At 37.2% G+C, this 23,454-nt stretch overlaps 1 protein-coding gene across 1 annotated transcript; it reads left to right on the forward strand.

Annotated features, from left to right (window-relative positions):
- Nucleotides 1-4,204: 4,204 nt before the first annotated feature.
- Nucleotides 4,205-19,797, forward strand: EFCAB12 (EF-hand calcium binding domain 12). Its single transcript, XM_053688963.1, has 9 exons — nt 4,205-4,653; nt 5,060-5,260; nt 6,017-6,176; nt 7,725-7,972; nt 10,975-11,188; nt 13,189-13,363; nt 16,598-16,732; nt 18,761-18,883; nt 19,478-19,797. Exons 1-9 carry the CDS (start codon nt 4,213-4,215, stop codon nt 19,620-19,622), a joined length of 1,842 nt encoding a protein of 613 aa, XP_053544938.1. The 5' UTR covers nt 4,205-4,212; the 3' UTR covers nt 19,623-19,797.
- The last annotated feature ends 3,657 nt before the right edge of the window (nt 19,798-23,454 follow it).

The raw sequence follows: 23,454 nt of genomic DNA on the forward strand, positions 1-23,454 counted from the left end.
AAACGCCTATCGAAGATTTGCTGAGGATCGTTCCTCGATTAATTGGAAAAAGTACCAGGAGGCTAGAAGAGAGAGAGATGTTTTCTTAGAACAGAGAGCCCAAAAGGAAGAGATTAAAATTAATGTTCAATTTAGGGGTCTTTACGGGGACTCCACGAAACATTTGGCAAAATTAATCAAAAATAGAAACAGGAAGAATTATATCCCGGTTATCAAAGAAAACGATAACTCATATACAGACTCCAGGGAGATTAGTAGAGTGCTGTTTTCATTCTACCAAAAGTTATACTCTAGGCAGGCTAGCAACACTTATAAGCAAGGCAGATTTGGGTCTAATATAAAGCTCCCGCGAATACAAGAAGATGATTTATCATCCCTTAATGCTCCAATTAGAGCAGAGGAAATTGGGGTAATGATAGACAAGATGCGGTTGAATAAGGCTCCCGGCCCAGATTGTCTCCCAGCAGAATTCTATAGATTACTTGCACCGGAAATTATTCCTACCCTGGAAAAGCTATTTAATAGTTACTACGGCTCAGATAATTCCATCTCTCCTTACTTCTCTGCTGCAAACATCACGCTAATTCTTAAGAAAGGTAAAAAACCGGAGGATCCGGCCTCTTACAGGCCTATATCTGTATTGAACACAGATTATAAAATACTGATGGCGATCTTAGCAGATAGACTCTCTTCATTTCTGGGTAATATCATTCACACAGATCAAGTGGGCTTTATGAAATCTAGGACTTCCATGAAAAATATTCGCAGGATAGTGACTTGCCTTGACTATTTTAATTACCTAAAAGAAAGGGAAAAAAATAACTTTATTGAGGACTTTGCTATTCTCTCGTTAGATGCCGAAAAGGCGTTCGACGCTATAGCTTGGGACCACCTTTTCAAAGTTTTAGAGGAATTTGGCTTCAAGAATCAATTCTTCCAATTTATCCGGAAAATATATAGAAATCCAATTTCGTACCTTATTGTAAATGGTGTTCTCTCGCAAAAGATCATCCTGGGAAGGGGAACGAGACAGGGGTGCCCGTTATCGCCCCTCTTGTTTAACCTGGCCCTAGAACCTTTAGCTATTCGGTTACGAAGTATGTTAGAAGGAATCAATATGGGTTCCTATTCTCTCAGGACCCTTTTATATGCCGATGATCTAGTATTATTTTTAAAGAAGTCATCTTTCTCAATACCGATCGCTTTGCAATGTCTAGAAGAGTTTAGCTCTTTTGCGGGATATAAAATCAATTTCAACAAAAGCGAACTTATGTGGATTATTAAATTAAGAAATAGTCTGAAAGAACACCCTTTCAAAGAGGTCGAAGCAATTACATATCTAGGCATAACATTACATAAAAATCCGAGGAATTGGTATCGTCTTAATCTTTTACCACTGTTTCAGAAGGTTAAAGCTGATCTGGATCTGTGGAAGGTATTTCAACTTTCTATTACAGCCCGTATCAATTTAATCAAGACAATTATTTTCCCGCGATTACTTTATCCTCTTCAGAATCTTCCCTTGTTCATCCTTAGTAAGGATTTACGTAAATTGTATTCCTGCTTCTCCAAATTCATTTGGTGCGGCAGGAAACCGCGTATATCTTTGGAGAGATTCATGCAGAAATTTGAAGCAGCTGGTCTTGCTCTTCCCAATCTTAAGCTATACAATTGGATCTGTCTAAGTAAAACAGCTGTGGATTGGATTTTAGAAAAGGAGTTGGTTTCATCCTTAGAGATTGAGAATCACATGGTCTCTCCTCTTTCTTTAAAAGCAATCTTGCATTGTCCCCTACAATCTTTACCAAATAATATAACTGCACTCATGTCTATTAGAAATGTAGTCGCGGCCTGGCAGAAGTGCTGTACATTACTTAAAGTGGATTTCACATTTTCAACATTCATGCCGATTATGGGAAATCCACTATTTTCACCGGGTATTAAGCAGGCAGTATTTAAAGAGTGGGCCGGGAAAGACCTTAAATATGTTTGTCAGATTCTTTCACAAGAAGGGCAAATAATTTCTTTTGAAATGCTCTCCCAACATTTTCATCTAGCTAGATCTAATTTTTTTGCATATCTTCAGCTGCGCCATCTTATTTATACTCGAAAATGGGACAGGAGTGGATTTGGTGCATGGTCGGATCTCAATGTATGTTTTCAAAAATTTTTGATTGGTAATTCCTCCATATCTCTTATGTATGATATTATGCTCTCCAAACAAACATTAATCCTTCAAGATAAGTTAATATCAAGCTGGACCCCCTTTTTTCCGGCACTAGACTCTGGGAAAATTAAACAAAGTATGATTAACTTAAAGAAATGTGAAATTCCACGGAGTTGGAGAGAATCCCATTTAAAGCTTATTAATAACTATTATTTATCCCCTGCAAGAATGGCGAAATTATATCCGACTAATGAAGGGGTTTGTTCCCGCTGCAAGAAACCTAAGGCGGACACCTTACACATGTTTTGGTACTGTCCAAAGATTATTCAATTATGGCGGAAGTTAGAATACTGGTTTAATGTATTATATAAGACAACTGTCATTCTCTCACCCAAGGAGATAATATGGTTAGAAGTCCCTAGTAATAAGGGCTTTCAAGCAAACATTTTAAATACTATTATTCTAGCTGTTAGACAGCAGATTGTTAAACATTGGCAATCTAATGCAGTTCTGGGATTATCCCAGATATTGCAACAGATCCAAAATCAAATTATTTTTGAATCATTTCATTTAAAAAGTGCCTCTGAAGGAAGAATAAAATCCTTCTTAGTCGGTTGGCTACCAATTATCCAATCTTATCCTGTAGTCATACAAAAAGCCATTCTGGCACCATTTCTCTCCTCAAACTCCTTTATGGATTTAGTAGCTCTCGAGCTGTTCCCACATGCATGGATAACTGGTTATAGAGTAGTTTAAGGAGGGACAAAGATAATTAGTGTTAAGAGAGGATGAGAGGAAAAGTAAAGTATTCAGATAAGAAAGTCAAAGCAGTTAAAATACGAGAGGGGAAGTGACTAAAAGAAAGAACGAAAGAATCAGGCTCCGTGAGAATAATGTAGGTGAGCCCCCTTTTTACTTTTACTTTTTTCTTTTTTTCTTCTTTTTTTTTTTTTTTTTTTTCCTCTTTTCCCTCTTCTTCCATGTTTGCAAGGTAGTGTGAATGGGTTAACTGGTTATTACGTGTGAAAATCCCAACAACATGTACAAACGGATTATATGAGAAGATCTTGTTATTTTTTTCTTGCCCCATAAAATGATGTACATAAGAAGAGATCCTTATAAACCTTATGTTACTGTTTCTTGTTTATTTACACCTGACCCTGCGTGGTGCACAAAGGTGAAAATGTATGCGTTTGTGTCTGTTGTTGGACATATAAATAAAGTATATAAAAAAAAAAAAAAAAAAGACTACATTGCGCCTGCGCGCAGAATACCGCGCATGCGCACACAGACAATCTGCTCATGATCAGCTTAATAAGCTGCATCAGAGGGTCCAAGATTTCTACAGGCGAGTTGCGTTCAATGCGCATTCGCGCACAGCGTAAAATGGAAATTGGGGGGGGGAAACAACATACAAGTTTTACAAATATAATAAAATATTTGAATTCCGAATTTTCAAATTATACAGTATAGGGCGGATTCTATTAAACAAATTAATGCACAGTGTCATGTGGCCCCACAAAATGTAACGGTTGTCTAGAACAACCGTTTGCGCCTGCGCAGTGACTGCCATACGCCTCCAACAGCTGATGTCATGTCACCGGAAGTGATGCGGGTCCAGAATTTTTATGCGTCAATACTAATTTTAGAACACCGGTCCCAAGTGGAAAACACTGCTTATGCAATCAGCAGCGCTAGTTCCACAGCTGAGTCATGTGATTAGCACTGCTGATTGGATCAGTGGCATTTTCCTCTTGCGACCAGCAGGGATCTGCAAGTCCTCAGTGGTATTTCTTCTGTGTGTTTAACTCTTTTGAAGGGGTTAAATATACAGTAGTCTAGGGTCAATAGTCTTAAATTGCATGTTCTAACACGGATAAGAGCACGTCATTTTTTTGGCTATAATGGTCCTTTATTAAATGCTTTGACGAATTAGAGCATTTTATATCCAAAGAACACATTTGGACAGCTAGGTATTTTTTCACCCTTGTATGAAACTCACTGAACTGATTTATATTGATACAGAGTATAAAATACAGGAGGCCATGCCATTCCCAGGCTTACAACAATCAGTAGATGATGATTTGAAGATGTACAAACAGCGAGATCTATCACAAACGTATTTCTTCAAGGTGGCCAGCAGAACATTTGGTCCTCCAAAGTCTAGAAGACGTTGTATCATTGCCCCACCTATGGAGAATTGTGAGTTAAGAGAAGATACCAAAATTATATTACAAGAGATTCCTAGTAATAAAACAATATCTGATATAGAGAAGGCAACAAACCAAGAGAGAGATGTACGTCAGGAACGTGCTGATTGGATATCTGAGAGAAGGAAACTGCGGGCCCAGCTAGATAGTATGGGGGATCTTAAGACATGGCTGCAAGGAAAACCACTTCTCACTGAGCTGGAGACTTTAATACTGGACAGGATAACTGAGGAAACACCTAAAAGTCCAGTGTCCCAAGTAACTTCACAAGATATGGTGAGTAGGATGAATTCTACCACTAGAGAACTCACTGGTAAGTCTCACCGGCTCCTAAGCATACGTCCCTGCTTTTCAACAAAAGATACCAAGAAAATAAAGAAAAATTGATAATAGAAATAAATTAGAAAGTTGTTTAAAATTGCTTGCTCTATCTGAATTATGAAAGACATTTTTTGGGTTTCATATCGCTTTAATGACTGTTAGCCCTTCTCTAATAGTCTGTGTATTCCCTACTTCCTGTAGATTGTGAGCTCTTCCTAGCACCATCCTCTCTCTCTCTCTGGCAGCGTGTTATTACTGTCTGTTTCTTTCATTTGTTACCAGTAGTAAAGCACTATACATGTTACGCTATATTAAATACCATTTTTTCTTTTCGGTGCAAATACTATATGTAATATCACAGGACACAGAACACTTCTACCCAAAGAGTCCACCATGCCGCAGATCCACACCATCCATCCGGCGGCCACACCCTGATGCTCTGGGTATCCTAGATCACTATTTACACCGGAGCCGGCTACGTCTTGTGGATTTGTACAATCAGACAGACAAGAGCAAAATGAAAAAAATATCCAGTCAAGATCTGAAAGCCGTTAGGAAAGAGGTGATATATCAAACGTCATTATATATGTTTATTTAATTTATTAATTCATGTATCTATGCAGCACAAATTATTCTCTGGATTGAAAAAGTTATGTATGCAAAACATGTTTCAAAAGGATTTAAAACTGTATTTTTGTTAGAAAAATATGGATTCGTTTACAGGTATTGGACACGCCCCTTGAAAAGCCTCTCTAAACAAGATACAACCCATATCAGCCAATCAGCATGCAGCATATAGGAGTGTCAGTTTTCTGCATTCCACAGAATACATTCCTTTCTTGCTTTTCAGTTCTTTTGACAGACTTTGCATTTTAGCCAATCAGTACCCTATCATAAGTAACTTCCCGGGCGCGAGCACAATGTTATCTATATGGCACACATGAACTAATGCTCTCTAGCTGCAAAAAACTGTCAAATGCATTCAGATAAGAGGCAGCATTCAAGGGCTTAGAAATTAGCATATGAACCTACCTAGGTTTAGCTTTCAACAAAGAATGCCAAAGAACAAAGCAAATTTGATGATAAAAGTAAATTGGAAAGTTGTTTAAAATTGCATGCCCTATCTGAGTCATAAAAGTTTAATTTGACTTGACTGTCCCTTTAAAGTCTCAGATTCTTTAGCTTCCTGGTGTTTGTGTCTGACATGGTGTCTTCTGTCTCGCCTGATGTGTTCCCTACTTCTGAAGCTTTGCTATATAAATAACTAGAGACTCAAGATAATGTTTGTCCATTTATATGAGATGTTGGTGATTTCTAGGCCAACATGCCCATCAGTGACCTACAGTTTGATGATCTGGTTATCAGTCTGAGCAAGAAGAACCCAAATGTTATTAATTATAAGGAACTGTCCAGAGGAAGGGACTCCTGGAGGAAAGAAAAGAAAGAAGAACGTAAGACCCACAGGAGTTCTAAGTCAGGTAAAATAAGGTCATGTAAAGATGGCATCTTATTTCTTATACTGTGGGTTTACACAAACCAAAAGTAATTTTGGGAAATAGATGTATATGGGTATTATTATGTAGCAGTGAGAATGTGCAACAGTATTTAGAACCTTCTTATGTTGCCCTGTCCTCTTAAACAAGCCAAGTTGTCCCATTTTTACATGATTTATAGAACCCCACAACACACTGACTTTAACATTCTGATCCTCTTTCCCTAAGTTATACAATATACTAGACAGAAAAATGTATTTAAAGCAAAGATTAGTCTGAAAATAGTATGCAGATTTTTAAAATTATATTACCTGTTTAAATATCGAAAAATAAGGGTAAAGTTTTAATGTCCATACAAGAATGGATTCCAGCCATGTTGTAACCTAGGTTTCCTTTTTTTTCTGAGGCCAATTATGGACAGTTGTAAATGGATCACTAGAGTGTGCAACCAATGACTGTTTGTTTAGTATATAGCAGTGTTAAGTGTGGAGTTTGCACGTTCAATTTTAACACAAATTGGAAAACCCTTGTAGAAAAAAGGGACAAAATAAATAATGAAAGTAAATAGTAAGATTTTTTTAAGCATATAATGAAATATTTTGTATTATGACCTCAAGGTGTTTAATATCACTTTAAAAGATATTCGTGGCTTGTCAATGATGTGCAGAGCATATTACAGTGGTAATGATACACAATATGTGTTTAAGGGACATTCTAGTCAAAACTGAAAGGGCCACACTGACCGAGGGGGAAGATTTGGGGTCTAAAGTATCATCTTCTACAACACATTGAGCCACATTACAGGTAGGTATGGTACATAGAATGGCACAGTGACGCAGACAGGAGGGAGTTGTAGGAAACAGGGGTTTGATGACTATCAGGCAACAGCACATTATGATTTAAGGGTCAGTGTACCCTAAATTATTCTGCCCTTTAACTTGTTCCCGGTGATCTATTTTACCTGCTAGAGTGTATTATCTTGTTTACATATTGCTCCTTAATCTTTATTTCAGCACTTAAAATAGTTGATTTTGTCTGTGGTGTCCCTTCCTATATTGAACGTTTCAATACTTAAGTATCGTCTATAGAAAAGCTGTGTAAACATATCCAGCAGAAGAAATTACACACCCAGTGGGGGGTTAAGGAAGATAAATGACAAAATGTTCATTTTCAATTGTTCTCTCAAGTATTGGGCTTTGTTATACGGACAGAGACAATATAAAGAAGCATGTGCGTGTACAGAAGGTAATAAATAAGGAGATCTGATTTATCTGCAAGCTCAACTCATGGGTTGTGTTTTTAAATAACAAAACCAGCTATTTCATATGCAAAAGTAAATCTAAAGAAGCGATTTATCATACATTTTATACTCTGCACTGCAGCTGGTATAAAAAATCATTGGAAACACATTAAGGGCAGCAATTTACAGTACACTGTGCATTTAAACGTTATATCCTCATAGAGATATTTATGTGACAGATTTCCCCATCACAAACAGCATAACAATGTCTCATGTATATTGTGTTACTATAGTTAGCTTCCCCCAGCATCTAGAAGACATCAGAAAAGTAAGCACTGAGCGGCCACTCTCACCCGGGATTTCAGGGTCTTTTGATCTTCTCAAGGACACAAGGGCAGAATCTGCTACACATTACAGTGAGAGCAGCAGGTCACAGTTTCTTCAGGTTCCACCAGTTAACCTTGAGGAGAAGAGGCCATTGACCTATGAAGATATGGAAGAGATTGGGAAGATGTACAGAGAGAGGAGACGCAGAGGAATGGTGAGGAATATAAAGAGAAACAGGTGGAGTAGGATCATAAATATTCTTGAAACTTTCTTTCATAAATTATTACTATTATTGTAATTTATTGGTACAGCGCTGCAAAATTCCGTAGCGTTGGATACAGAGATAGGGGTTATACAATCACAACGGTTTGTTATAAGATACAAAAACATAACAGACTATACCGTTTTACAGAGGAAAAAGAATAAATCAGTTTAAATGCTATTTGCAGCCTTTTAGCAGCAAAAAGGTTAATTGGTCATAATAATAATAGAATAATAAAATGTTCTTATTTGTTAGAGCATTTTAGTATGATACAAACGCTCATTAGTAGGTTTAGGTCTTCATCTCCCTTAAAGGCCTAGATTCAGTAAACCTTACAAAGGTCTATGAATGCTGCTCATAGTTAAACTCCTATAGTAATTCAATAAAGTCCCACACAATTGGCTACATTACAAGTGTTACAAGGATTGGTGAGGCTAGCGAGGCTGAAAACCCTTGCGGGAGCATAACAATAATCATACCGCACTTGCGCTGCAGCTAGCGCAACACTTGTAATATAGCCAAATGTGAATTGTATGTGGTGCAAATCTGTCTAAGGCTCTACACCAAAACCTCTACTTCATAAATATATGATCCAAAAGACAGTAGCACTCACCAATTTCTTCCAAATCTTACATCTTTATTGGAATATCCCAATGGTATTTCACACAAGACAATGTTTCGGGCCTGCTGCCCTTAGTCATGTCAGATAACATGACATGACTAAGGGCAACAGACCCAAAATGTTGTCTTGTGTGAAATAACTTTGGGATATTCCAATAAAGATGTAAGATTTGGAAGAAATTGGTGAGTGCTACTGTCTTTTGGATCATATATTTATGAAGTAGAGGTTTGGAAGAAATTGGTAAGTGCTGCCGTCTTTTGGATCACATAGTTAAACTCCTCTCAGGAGCACTCTGCCACCGGACACCAGCTATGTCTTGCTCCATATCAGCTTCCAGATGCACCTGGTGTCGGTGCTTAATTACGGTATGTGTTTAACCCTTCTCATGGGGTGATACAGGTATATGGTCATCAAAATAAAAGTTTCAAGATTCAGACTGAACATACATTTAAATAAAAATGTTAATTACTTCTTTTGTCAAATTTCATTCTTGTTCTAAATATTTTTTGTTGAAATTTTCACTTTTCCATGACAGGATAAATTAAAAGGCTACATTTAGCCACCAATCAGCAAACACTACCCAGATTCTAAACCAAAAAGGGACCGGCTTCTAAGCTTACATTCCTGATTTCCAAATAAAGATACCAAGAGAATGAAGAAAATTTGATAATAGGAGTACAATAGAAAGCTGTTTAAAATTGCATTCTCTACCTGAATCATGAAAGAAAAAAATTGGGTTTCATATCCCTTTAACATAATTTTTTTTTCTTATAAAGGTTGTGCCAAAAATACCATAGATTGTGCCAAAAATACCATAGATTGTGTTCAAAATAAAACTTTAGTACCTTGCTAAACCTGTACAGCAAAGGGACAATCTGACAACAAATGTGCTAAATCCCAACACAAATTTCCGTGTGGATTGCAGTAGCCTATTAGTTTTTTATTAGTATTTATTTATACAGAAGTAACAGAACCAATACATTCTTTATCACTACCTATGTGTTGTTTTTTTATATTCCTTACAGGCACTGTATCAAAGACTCCCAGCCATGAAAAGTCACATCCACTCCAGATGCGTATGAACCAGCTGTTGGAAAGGAATGATAAATGGCTGGTGGAGTGGTATTAAAGTGATGGTAAACTCTCCCCTTTATAAAATCAGATCCAGAATGTTGGTGATATTTTAGATGGAGTTTAATTCACCAGTTGTAATGAAGATGCGCATTAAAGTGAAGGTACATTTTCATGAATGAATGCCCGGTTTTTAAAAATACTGTTAAAAACAGGGGCACTTTCAGTCATGAAAGTTTACATTGCAGCGGTTTTGTTAAAATACTTACCTTTTTCTTCTTCCAAGCCGGACCAGCAATCCCCCGTACGCTTCATCCTGCTGTTCTTACACAGCAATGGCGAATCGGCTTCCTCCAATCACGGCATGGCATCAGGAAATGTTTGCTCGGGGGGGGGGGGGGCATGATTGGAGGAAGTACAGAGCAGCTGCAGGCGGGGGATTGCTGGTCCGGCTTGGAAGAAGAAAAAGGTAAGTATTTTAACAAAACCGCTGCAATGTATGCTTTCATGAATGAAAGTACCCCTGTTTTTAATAGTATTTTTGAAAACTCAAAAAATTTACCTTCACTTTAACTTACTTTTTAATATAGATATGAACTTCAAATACCTCGCGCTCCGCCACCCACTTTAAAAGTCAATTTTTCTGTGAGCGAATGGCTTGAATTGTTCTCCAATCAGTGCTCTAGCTACAACAAACGTGCCTTAAGGGGAGACTGCTGATTGGAGAACAATTCAAACCATTATCTCACAGAAAAATGTTCAAGTGGGTGGCGGAGCTAGGGGAATTTGAATTTCATATCTTTATTAAAAAGTAAGTTATAGCGCATCTTCATTAAAATATATTAATTAAACCCCATCTAAAATAGCACTAACATTCTGGATCTGATTTTATAAAGGTGAAAATTTACCATCACTTTAATATTGGGACCACTTCTTTAGATTTCTCCCCTTCCAAAACTTACTAATTTTCAGAGACTTGAAAAACTGAACTAGGAGAAACAGTTTTGGTACTGCAGCTCTCTATAATCTCATACTTCCAATGATACCTCATGAGTGGATGTGAGTTTTGATGAGTAGGAAAAGAACATGGAATGTGGACAAAATACATTAATGAGCATGGGATTTTAATTTTTGTCTCCTCTGGATTTTCTGCCAACCTCGGTTCCAGCTTGTTGGTCTACAAGATAACCCAGCTCATTGTGGTACAAAATTGTACAGCAGATTGAGACCCCTGAGCTTTTGTTTCTCTATGTTCCGCCAGAGCAACACTCGTCTCCTAGACTGGTTGGAGAAGTGCCGTGTGGTGCGCACAGGGAACACAGCTGTGGATGGCCATTCCCTGCCCTCTACCCTGGGAGATGAGATGGGAGAGACAGTTGAGCAGTACAGAAGGCAGGACCTGCAGCAATACTACAAGATCCTGAAGCTCTGCCAAAGCTATAGGGTACCACTTTCAGAAAAACTGCTGGAGAGAGGTACGGGTGCGCACGTTGTTTACCATATGCATATACCAGGTTCTCCTGAATTCAGTAACTTCTACAATCTACCTTCTATCTCCCAGCCTCCATTTTCAAATTACATTTACTTTTTTGTTCTAATATGAATCTTCTTTTTACTGGAATATATAACTTTACAACCTACCTGTATGCAGGGCCGGCTCAAGATATTGTGCTGCTTGGGTCCAAGAATGCAATTACACCCCCTCTCACTAATCTGGCCACTGACTCAGTCACTAAAGTGCTGCCCCTTGTCAAGTGCTGCCTGGGTCCATTGGACCCACTTGGTCCCATGGTTGAGCCGGCCCTGCCTGTATGTGCACCTAACAGTTGTACAGTATAGTCATACTATAAATTCTAAAACAATTCCAATGTTTATATCCAAAAAAGTAGCACACTCAAATATAAATCAAATTAGAAAGCTTTATTGTAGGGCTTGTTCCTAAAACAATATAAATGTTTCAGCCTTACTGAGCACTTTGTAATGTCTAAAATACATACAAGGAGAGTTCCCAACAGACCTGCATTAGCATGTAAATCAGTTTACTTTGTTCTCTTGGTATGTTTAGTTGGAAAGCCTATCTAGGTAGGCCTACGAGCAGTACACTACTAGGAGCTAACTGGTGATTGGTAGCTATGCACATATGCCTTTTGTAATTTGCTCACCAGATGTGTTCAGTTAGCTCTCAGCAGTGCGTTGTTAATGGAGCTGACTTTAGCTATAAGTTAAACCTTTTGCAGTAATTAAACACATAGTTATATAGCAATGGTACAATAAGGACATGCGCTAAAATTAGAACATTTTCTTTGTTTAATAGTTCCAACTCTACATATGTTTAGGTATTTTAGGCACTAGTATGGACTGAATGTTGATATTTTATTAGGAGCAAGCCCTGACATATCGTTTTTTTAATTGTATTTATACTTGATGGTGATGCTTTTTGGATACAGAAACTCATTCTCTCACCTTTCATAGATCTAATTTGCTCACAAGATCTCACCTAACTGTGCATGAATCACGTTTCCCGCTTTTTATCTCTGCCACTTAAAAGTTCACACAGTTAATCTCTTTATTTTTCCAAATATATGTATTTCTTACATACAATAACATGCATTTCATATGGATCCCATCATATAATCAGCAAAGCAAGTGCCCTTGTTTACATACCTCCCTTAGGGTCCAATTATCTAAAGCTCTCTACCCAAGCGAGATGATCTAAAATGATCTGCAAGTGCTATGAAACCTGTGATAAGAAGATCTAAAGGCACATTTTACACTATGTATCTCGCTAAGGGGCGTAACCTGCGATAGCGAGATACATACTTACAAAGTGCGCAATATACTAAGCATTTTCTAAGCGTATTTAATGTACCCTGTAAAAACTGCATAAACAATTGTGTAAACAGTACACATCCAAAGAGGTGTTACAAACCTCCTGCAAATTACAAATTTACATTATTACACATCGTCCTAATATGCAGAAAAAACGTATTCAATGTAGACAGTAAAACACAGTAATTACAGAAACAAAGTTGAAATTCTAAACAAGATGTCAAAACTCAAAAGATTTCTTTTATTTATTTTGTAAATCGTCTCACAGCACTGGCGAGTTGGCTTAATAGGGGCGTTCCTTGAACGTATAGCAAGTTTCCTAAGCATATTACGCCTGTAGGTCTCGTAGTTTCATGTCGCCGGATGTAGGCTCCTGAGTTTGTTTCAAAATTTGCATTGTGCTTATCAAAGTTAAGAAAAAATACATGTATGTTGAACTAGAAACAAATGCAAGTTAAGCATGTGAAAACAGCGTAATTTGATTTGTATGTGCTTCAGAAAAAAATTTGCTATCAGTGCCGGGTGCTCCCTTTTACATTGGCTCTTCCCTGCAAGGATGCTGACGAAGTTTAGTTCATTGGGCCCTTAGGCAGTTGCTTTGTCTACCTCTGCGTATCAATAAATGTTATATGTCCCCTTCTGACAGCTCTCCTCTATCCTGGGGACAAATTAATATGTGACGCCGGACAGCACCTGAATTTCAGACAGCCTGGGAGAACTCCTCTCCAACCTGAATACATTTATGGGAGACAGCAAGTTGCAAGGGCAGAACAAGACAGACGGAGCTTATATACACAGTCTGAGGACACAAGAAGCAGCAGGTAATATGCTCTATGTATATGCACATCACTGATAAAGGGACAGTATACCATAATTTGTTCTCCCCTTTAATTGGTTTCCAATTATCTATTTTACCTGCCGAAGTGTCTTACATTGTTTACAAATAGCTCCTTTTATTTTATTTTGGCATTTGATATAGAGGATTTTGCCCATGACATCCCTACCTATACTGAAAGTTTCTATACTTAAAGGGACAGTCTGATAAAAACTGAAATGCACATAGATTAATTACATTATTGAATAGAAACATATGTGCAATATATATGTATTGGCAAAAATGCTTTTTGTAAAAGTTTATCACTGTTTTTGTGTAAAACTTCTTCTCTGCATGTGCATGTGAAGCATAGCTAGATATTCTCAGTACACCAGCATTTTATATACTGCAGCTGCTCAGAGGACCAGTGGGCAAGTGTTGTGCTTAAAATACAGGTGCACGTTGCATACTTAAATACACTTTTGAAACAGCTATAGCTTTTATTAAAATAATTTTTGCTAATACATGTATATTACAAAAATGCTTCTATTCAAAACTGAAATTCATCCATGTGGATTCCAATTTTGGCTGTAATGTCCCTTATTGGCTATAGGAAAGTTGTGTAAACATAGCTAGCAGAAGAAATTACACTCTCAGTAGCGCTAAGGAGAGATAAGTTATAAAATGTTAATCCTCAATTGCTCTCTCCAATTATTGGGCTTTGGTTTACAAACAGAGATAATATAAAGAACCTTGTCTGTGTACAGAAAATTATAAAATAAGGATATCTAATTTCCCTGCAAGTTCAACCCATTTTGATGGGTTGTGGTTTCAAAGAATAAAAGCAGCTGTTTCAAATACAAAAATAAACATAAAGGAGTGTTTACATACATTTCATACTCTGCACCTGATATAACAAGCCATTGGAAACATATTAAGGTAAAAACTATTTTACATTAAACTATCCCTTTAAACATATGCACACACAAACAGCTGGTATAGACAATAATGTTACATATATACATTAGTGATATATACATAATGTATACAGCACTGAACTTATAGATAACATATAAATCATTAGCCATGGGTGGTTCTTGACTAAAGAAAGTAGGGTTGCTGGCATAGATTGCCATAACGGTCTTTGTGAAGAATGGAGGGTGGGAGTTTTAGGGGTCATTAGTATTACTTTTCTTATTTATAAGGACATGAAAATGCGACAGTAATGTGCTATGACATTTTACTATTGCAGTATTAGTTTGTGTCTCCGTCTGCTTAACTCCTGCAAAGACACAGGGCCAGATTACTAGTGGAGCACTAACAGTTACGCACAAGTTTATCGCTCGTATTACAAGTTGAAAGTAAGCGCGATTGCCTGAGCACAATTGAAGTTAACGCTTGCTGGGCTAGCACGTCCTCAGAGCTCTGGTTAAAGGGACAGTATACTATCAAATTGTTTTTCCCTTAATGTGTTTCCTATTACTTTTTATGGTTTATTTGTGTATATGAAATTGCTGATTTTGTGTTTTGAGGCCACAAACTAATAAAATGGGTTGAGCTTGTAAGTATAATCAGATCTCATTACTTTATCACATTGTGTAAATATACCTGCTTCTTTATCTACTTATTTCTGTAAACCAAAGACCAGTACTTGGAGAGAACAATGGAAAAGTTAACATTTTACTACCTTATCTCTTCTATACCCCACTGGGAGTGTAATTTCCTCCCCTGGCTGTGTTTACACAGCTTATCTATAGCTTGGAACTAAGGCCAGAAACTTTCATAATAGGTGGGGATACCACAAGCTAAATAAACTTTTTCAAATGCCAATATAAGGGTAAAGGAAATACTTGTAAACAATTTAATACACTCTAGCAGGTAAAGTGGATCATTGGGAACAAATTAAAGGGAAGAACATTTTTAAGTAAACTGTCCTTTTAACTATTTTGAAAAACAAAAACGTGTAACAAAACACATAAAAAATACATTACAAAGTATAGTTAACACTAATAAAAATATATTTTTTTAAATTTCAAAAATAAATGAGGTCTCAGGTGTCAGAAAAAAAAGGCTGCAAAGGGTTTTAACATAGATATACATACATACGCATGTGTGAGAGTGTGACAAAATAAAGGTAAAAGATCTATTTCTAAACGATTTCATACACTCAACAGATACAATGGGGCCAATTTATCAAGGGCCAAATGGCCCCTGATGCCGCTTTTTCCGTGTGAGCCTTCAGGCTTGCCAGAAATAGTAGTTATGAAGCAGCGGTCTTAAAGGGACAGTCAAGTCCAAAAAAAACTTTCATGATTTAAATAAGGCATGATATTTTAAACAACTTTCCAATTTACTTTTATCAACAATTTTGCTTTGTTCTCTTGGTATTCTTAGTTGAAAGCTAATTCTAGTAGGTTCATATACTAATTCTTAGACCTTGAAGACTGCCTCTAATCTGAATGAATTTTGACCACTAGAGGGCATTAGTTAATGTGTTTCATATAGATAACATTGAGCTCATGCACGTGAAGTTACCCTGGAGTGAGCACTAATTGGCTAAAATGCAAGTCTGTGAAAAGCACTGAAATAAGGGGTCAGTTTGCAGAGGCTTAGATACAAGGTAATCACAGCAGTAAAAAGTCTATTTCTATAACAGTGTTGGTTATGCAAAACTGGGGAATGGGTAATAAAGGGATTATCTTTCTTTTTAAACAACAACAATTCTGGTGTTGACTGTCCCTTTAACTGGTCCACTGCCTCTGAGGCCCTATACGATCGGGTTGATTGACACCCCCTTGCTAGCGGCCGATTGCTTGTGAATTGGCCACGCATCTGCAGGGGGCGGCATTGCACAAGCAGTTCACTGGAACTGCTTGTGCAATGTTAAATGCAGACAGCGTATGCTCTACAGCATATCATGTCGGACAAACATTAATAAATCTGCCCCAATGGATCATTGGGAGCCCTTTAAAGGGGAGTACATTTTACAGTACAGTGTTCCTTTTTTGTATTTTGTAAATCTCGTTTAACTGTGTTGAAGGGAATATTGTTAGCTGGACCTGCAGATTTCCTCTGCTTGAGTTATAAATCTAACAAAATATATTACTTTTCAGAGTCATTGTGTTTGTTTTGTTATTTTGAAATTGTGCATAGAATGTGCATTTTTACTCTGTTTTTGCTTTTTATTACTGCCTTATTGTACTGCGTCTCATTTTCCTGTATTGTATTGATTTAATCTCAGTATTCTGAGCAGAGAACCATGCACTCCTGATGCACGTGTAAGCCAGGCCCAGGCCAAAGCGAGAGACGACACACAGGATAATCATAATACAGGGGAAATGTTTATAAAACCTGCACAAATAAAAGAGAAAAGTGGGTGAGTTCTTATTCAGTGGGTGAGCTAGCACCATGAGTGTGTACAGAGAGCATGGTGAGTATATGTGTGCATGCCACACTATGGTTCTATACAGTTATACACGTAATATAGGGCTAATACTGTAAGGGAATACAATGGTACCTAAAGGGACACTAAACCCATTTTTTCTTTCATGATTCAGATAGAGCAGTAATTTTAAGCAAGTTTCTAATTTACTCCTATTATCAATTTTTCTTTGTTCTTTTGCTATCTTTATTTAAAAAGCAGGAATATCACGTTTAGGAGCCGGCCCATTTTTGGTTCAGTACCTGGGTTGTGCTTGCTTATTGGTTTGCTAACTGTAGCCACCAATAAGCAAGCACTATCCAAGGTGCGGGACCTAAAATGGGCCGGCTCCTAAGCTTTACATTCCTGCTTTTTAAATAAAGATATCAAGAGAATGAAGAAAAATTGATAATAGGAGTAAATTAGAAACTTGCTTAAAATTTCTGCTTTATCTGAATCATTAAAGAAAAAATGTGGGTTTAGTATTATTTTGAATCAAAGGGATATGACACAGTGCTACATTAATAAAAACAAATAGGTTTAATCAAAGTAAATAGAAAAAGAAACAGATTGTGTAAAAAAAACGGCAAATAACTTACTAGTTTTATTGCAAAATGAGCGCTTATAGTAGAAATTCTCAGTGTAGCCACTGCTCTTGGGGAGATAAAAGAGCTGACATGCTGAGAACTTAAAGTGATATAAAAACCCTATTATTTTTCTTTTTTCTGTAATGATTCAGATAGAGCAGCAATTTTAAGCTTCTTTCTAAATTACTCCTATTATCAATTTGTCTTCATTCTCTTGTTATCTTTATTTGAAAAGCAGGAATCCAAAATATGGGCTGGTTCCTAACCTTACATTGCTGCTTTTCAAATAAAGATATGAAAAAAATGAAGAAAAATTGATAATAGGAGTAAATTAGAAAGTTGCTTAAAATTTAATGCGCTGTCTGAATCATGTCAGAAGAAAAAAACGGTTTCATATCCCTTTAAGTTGCTTTCTCCCTCTAGTAGTCACTGAATAACAAACCAGCTCATGTTACTCTAGAAGGTTTATGATATCAAGCTAAGCCTTTCTATAAAGACCTCAACCTCCTTGTAGGGCTTTGGCAGAAACTAAGGGACCCTGCACAAATGAAGGTTAAAAACAGAAATAAAAGGTAAAAATCTTTATAAAATTATAAATAATAAATATTACAATGATTTCTATTAAGTATAACCCACTGTAATGTTTTATCACAACAAGGAAACAGACTTAAAAAGGAAATATTGTGAAGGAAATATTAACAGACTTGATGGGTTTTATCTGGTTCTTATTTACCATCTATGTTTCTATATTTCTGATCATCTGTGTATTTTACTGACATGACCGGTATTTTTCAGGTCCCAAAGTAAAAAATACAGATTAAATATAGAAATACAGATGCTATGACGGTCAAACATTTTTAAGTGTTTTCAAATCTAATTATAAACAAATGATCATTTAAAAGAAGTCCTACACGCTTTAGTTCCTGATTAATGCTGTATTGTAGGCTAATGAGCGTGGTCGGTATTTCTTTCCAGAAAAGGTGACAATCCTACTGTCAGATGCCTTCACACTTTCATGATCTTTGCTTTATCTGCCTTTTCTTCAATCTCCTCTGCTCTCTTTGCTTTCCTTTAGTTTCTTGACATCATCCTTTCCACTTACACCCTCTCTCTACCCTCTTCTATACCTTCTCTCCACTCTCGCTACATCTTCCTCACTATTTCCAGACACTTTTTTCTAGTGACCATGCCTTTCCATCAGTGTCCTTCAATTTTGCTTCCACGCCCTTGTTCGTTTCTGTCTCCGTACTATATCTTCTTTGTACACATTTACCCTCCTTGTCTGTCTGCTTTAATCTACCTGCTTCTACTGTCTCCTCTTCTGTCTCTACCCTCTATGTATCTCTCTTTATTTTTATCAACCATTTGTCCCCTTTTTATTGATGATTCCTTTCAGGGCACCGTACCCTCCCAACTCATATGTGAGACGTGTCCGTGCCAAAGTGAGAGGCAGTAAAAAGGCTGAGCCAAGAACCCTAAACTGTTGGACCACATTTGAGCAGTTTCAAGAGATGAGCAGGTATCCTGCACACTGTAACAAGAACATATAAACAGCTATAAGAGTTCATACACACAGCAGTAGTTTAAGTTCAGTTTCCATTATAAGCCTAATTTTATTTTTCAATGCTTATAACTATGAGCAGCAATATTATAACCAGTGGTATTGGCTGGGGGCTTCCCCAACGGTGGCTTCCCACCACCATTCTGCACAGGCACTGCATCAGCTTCAATTCTGCCTGTCCCACCTGCAGGACACCAAGTCCTGTGCATGACATTCCTGGCCACACCCACAACACCTAGTCTCACCCTCCTGCTGAGGCCATGCCCACAAATCACTGGTGGGCCTCCTGGAAGTGTCCCTCCCCCAACAAGAAATTTCTTGGTACTCCACTGCTGGTAACAATGAACTTGAATTTTGAGTACTCCCAGTAGAATTTTTTATATACAGGCTAACCTACCCAAATATACAACAAAAATTAGGGAAATAGTTTGTTGTTATATCCTTGTTTAACAGACTGGCTTATGTATAGATACAAGGCAACTGACTATATGACCACAATATTAATATTAAATATTTGCTTGAAAGAACCTGTGTATGTTTTTTTTTCCTTAGAAACCTGAAGAGGAGATTTCCACATATCTTCCTGACCACGGATTATAATGCATTCTGGCCTGGTCAGGTCCTGGACAAACTTTGTATTTATCTGCCTAAAGTTGCACAGAAAGATACAAAACTACCCTCACACTCTACAGATTGAAAGACACATTTTACTGATATGCGTGAGAAGAAAGAAGTATCAACTTTATATTAGATTTAGGATTGGGACCTTTTTTACTGTGACTCTAAGCATGGACATGTATTAATTTATTGTTTGCATTGATTATTCATGATGGAATAAAAGTCAGTTGTCCTGACCAGACCACCCCAAACAACCTTGTACCTTGTTTATGTGCAATGTGTATCTATAAATTTAAGTTTACACTTTGGAAATGAATGCAACGTACTGTTTCTTTTGGTACTTGGATCTCCACACTATTAAAATTATTAGCATTAAAATATAATACAAATATCCCACCTAATAAAGACATGACTCTACTGTATGTTTATGCTAATGGTCTTACTCAAACAAGATGAAGAATTAACTCCATTCTTTGTTAAGGACATCAAAACGAACGGCGTCTGCACCAGAGACTCCCTCCTGAAAAATCAATTGGGTTCTCCATCCCGACTAACATTAGACATTCTCTTGTTTTGTATTGGTGCATTAAGGTATTATATTGTTCTGTGTACCATTGCTTCCATTGTACAATTACATAAGTCTCTAATTAAAAGAATGAAAACATTTTTTACAAATATCCCACCTTGGCTACCATGCACCAGCGCGTTAAAAATAGTCCACTCCAGACAAGTCAATGATTTGGTTAATTGGATGCAAGGGTTAACAAAAATACTTTCTAGTCTGACCTAGACTTAAAAGATGATCAAAATCCCCTTTTATATGCATATACATTTATCTGCTTCCATCATGAGAATGCTTAAAATGGGGGGCCTCTTTTTACTTTAGACCACTGGTTTTCAAACCTGTGCTCAGCCCCCCAAAACAGGCTACATTTTGAGACTATCTGAACTGGAGCACAGGTGAAATAATCAGCTGATAAGTAAACATGGTTATTTATTTTACCTGCTCTCACCCAAGGTAATCCTAAAAATGTGGCCTGTTGGGGAGGCCTGAGGACAGGTTTGAAAACCAGTGCTCTAGACCATTGTTTCTCAACCACTGTCCTCAAGTACCCACAACAGTCCAGGTTTTCATTATAGCTGAACCAGTGCACAGGCGAAATAATCAGCTGATGGGTGAGATCAGGTTAGTAACAATGGTTACGGATCAGCTGATGATTTTACCTGTGCTCTAGTTCAGCTATAATAAAAACCTGGACTGTTGGGGTTACTCGAGGACCGCGGTTGAGAAACAATGCTCTAACTAGATGCTCTAAAACACAATGGGGCCCAACTAGATACCCAACTAGATGCTCTAAAACACAATGGGGCCCAATTATCAGGCTCGCCGGAAACAGTAGTTATAAGGCAGCGGTCTAAAGACCGCTGTTCCATAACTTGTCTGCTGCCTCTGAGGCTGCGGTCTTCAATCTGCCTGATCCTATACAATGGGGCTGATTGACACCCCCTGCTAGCGCGTGAATCTGCAGGGGGCGGCATTGCACAAGCAGTTCACCAGAATTGCTTGTGCAATGATAAATTCCGACAGCGTATGCTGTCGGCATTTATTGATGTGCGGCGGACATGATACGCTACATCGTATCATGTCCGCTCGCACTTTGGTAAATTGGCCCCAATGTGTTAAAAATCTATTTAATAACATAATACTTTAAAACTGTCACTTCAGTAACATAGTCTAGATATTAGCCAAACATAGAAAATAAAAAAAACAGTTAATATACTGAACCCATGCACATTAGACTTACCCCATGCCATTTTTTAATATATACCGCCCACACATAGAAGCGAGAAAGTTTAAGCTTCAGTTCCCCAGATAAGTGCTTAGAAGAGGGTATATACTCTCTCTATTTGAGGTGTTGACACACCAATGTGCACATTCATGCAGGGACAAAGAAGTGGGTACCCTCAGAGGCGTAACTAGAAACCACAGGGCCCAGGTCCAAGAATCTAAGAAGGGACTGCTGTTTACCTAAATAAAATCTAGTTACAGTTAAATAATGAATATGGGCTGAAAGTGCAGTATTTCAACTTTAGTTGAAATAATTTTTATTAACTCCTCTCCATCTCCTCCATGTACAGGGATCTTACATACATCTCATGATAAGGGTACATCAGATATCACAATACAATATTTCTTTAACATAACTGTGTACATCTCTGAAGGTATCCCACTATATGAGATTCTTAACAGTTCGTATGTCTCATCCCTTGTTGACACATATGAAGAATTCAACACTTAAATGTGTTTTTAACTTCTCAGAACTGTATTCTTCATAAATTCTCCCCCTGTTTCCGCTCTTCTTAGCTCTCCTTTAGAGTATTATTCTTCGTAGGGAGTAGAATAATGTGGGGGGGGGGTGCTCTCTTAATAGTTTCAACATACCTTATCAAAATCTAAAAAATAATCTATAAACAAACCTAACCAACAAATCAACAATCAACAATATAAAAACATTCATAGAGTTGTATTATACCACTGCATATTTTATATTCTTCTTGTCTAAAGATTGCTTGCTCATCTAAGAGTACTTCTACCAAAGACCCAAGTATCCCTTCTAGTCAGCCATGTCCCCTCTCTCCCTTTTTAGATATAGGGTATATCTCCTCCAACCCCCAGTCTCAAGCCTTTTTTTATTAATTGTAAGGTGTCACTGCTTATTGGTCTCCATTATCCAGTAGAACCAGACTTTTTGGAACCAAGGTTCCATGTCTAGCACATTTGCTGGTGACTCATACATTGAATACGTTACCCGGATTCTAGCTAAAACCTCTGCCCAAGACGGAATTTCCGTCTTCCAATATTTTGCTATAGTTATTCTCGTTACAGTGCACAGAATCCTGATAAACACATTTATGTGTGTATTAAATCTAGTTATTTTCTCGTGCAGCAACGCCTGTGCTGGGGTGAGAGAAATCTGTTCATTCAGTATCTTGCTCAATAATTTAGATAGTTTTTGCCATATATTACTTACTTTAGGGCAATCCCACCACATGTGGAAATAGGTACCTAACGTTTGACAGCCTCTGTAACATCGATTATTGCTCCCTTTAACCATATGGGCTGTTTTTATTGGGCACACATGAAAAGAGATTCCGACATCCATCATTTATATAAAAGTATTCAGTCTTTATTCATATTCGTTAAAAACAGGAACACAGCAAACAAACGGTCAGGTAAACCAAGGCGCAGCACGCAGGCATACGCGTTTCGGAAGTGAATTCCGTAGTCACAGCCTAAGTGCTAAACCCCCACGTCCCATTTAAAAAGCCAAAGGGTAAATGTGATTGGTAAAAACAAAACAACGCCCTAGTTTTTCTGACCAATAATATGAAATATGTCATTAAGAAACTAGTATCTATTCTTTAAAAGAGTAACATAATGGCACACGTATTACACATATAATTCTAAGAAATGAATTAGATTAAATGAAGAGGCGAGGAGTTAAACTGACAAAACACCTGATAGATGTAAATCAAACATGGAGAAATGAGAGAGAACAAGTGAGAAAATAGACTCTGTGTATACATTCCAATATAAATATACATATATAAAAAGTAAAAAAAGGGGGGATTACATTTTCTTGCTGCATGTACATGTTAACAGAATGATAGGCAAGAGATATATTAATTTGTGTACATCAATAACAAAGTAATTCTACATAAGCTAAGATTAAATGCACAAAAGAGCTCAAAAGACATATTGATATTACGTTTAGCACAAAATCTATTGATATATTCTCATATGAGAGCATGTAAAATCGGTGCTATGATGATAGTAGACAAATAGTAAGTTAATAACAACGTAAAAGAATATATATATGTATGTATAGGTACACAGTCTATATACACTA

This window comes from Bombina bombina, chromosome 7, assembly GCF_027579735.1.
Source record: "Bombina bombina isolate aBomBom1 chromosome 7, aBomBom1.pri, whole genome shotgun sequence".
In the NCBI taxonomy this organism is placed as follows: Eukaryota; Metazoa; Chordata; class Amphibia; order Anura; family Bombinatoridae; genus Bombina; species Bombina bombina.

Bases quoted from the DNA above. Each gene is read 5' to 3' on its own strand.
- EFCAB12 (XM_053688963.1), top strand. From the start codon at position 4,213: ATGCCATTCCCAGGCTTACAACAATCAGTAGATGATGATTTGAAGATG. The intron at 6,177-7,724 runs GTAAAATAAGGT...GTGTTACTATAG, and splicing joins CCACAGGAGTTCTAAGTCAG to TTAGCTTCCCCCAGCATCTA. The intron at 18,884-19,477 runs GTATCCTGCACA...TTTTTTCCTTAG, and splicing joins CAGTTTCAAGAGATGAGCAG to AAACCTGAAGAGGAGATTTC.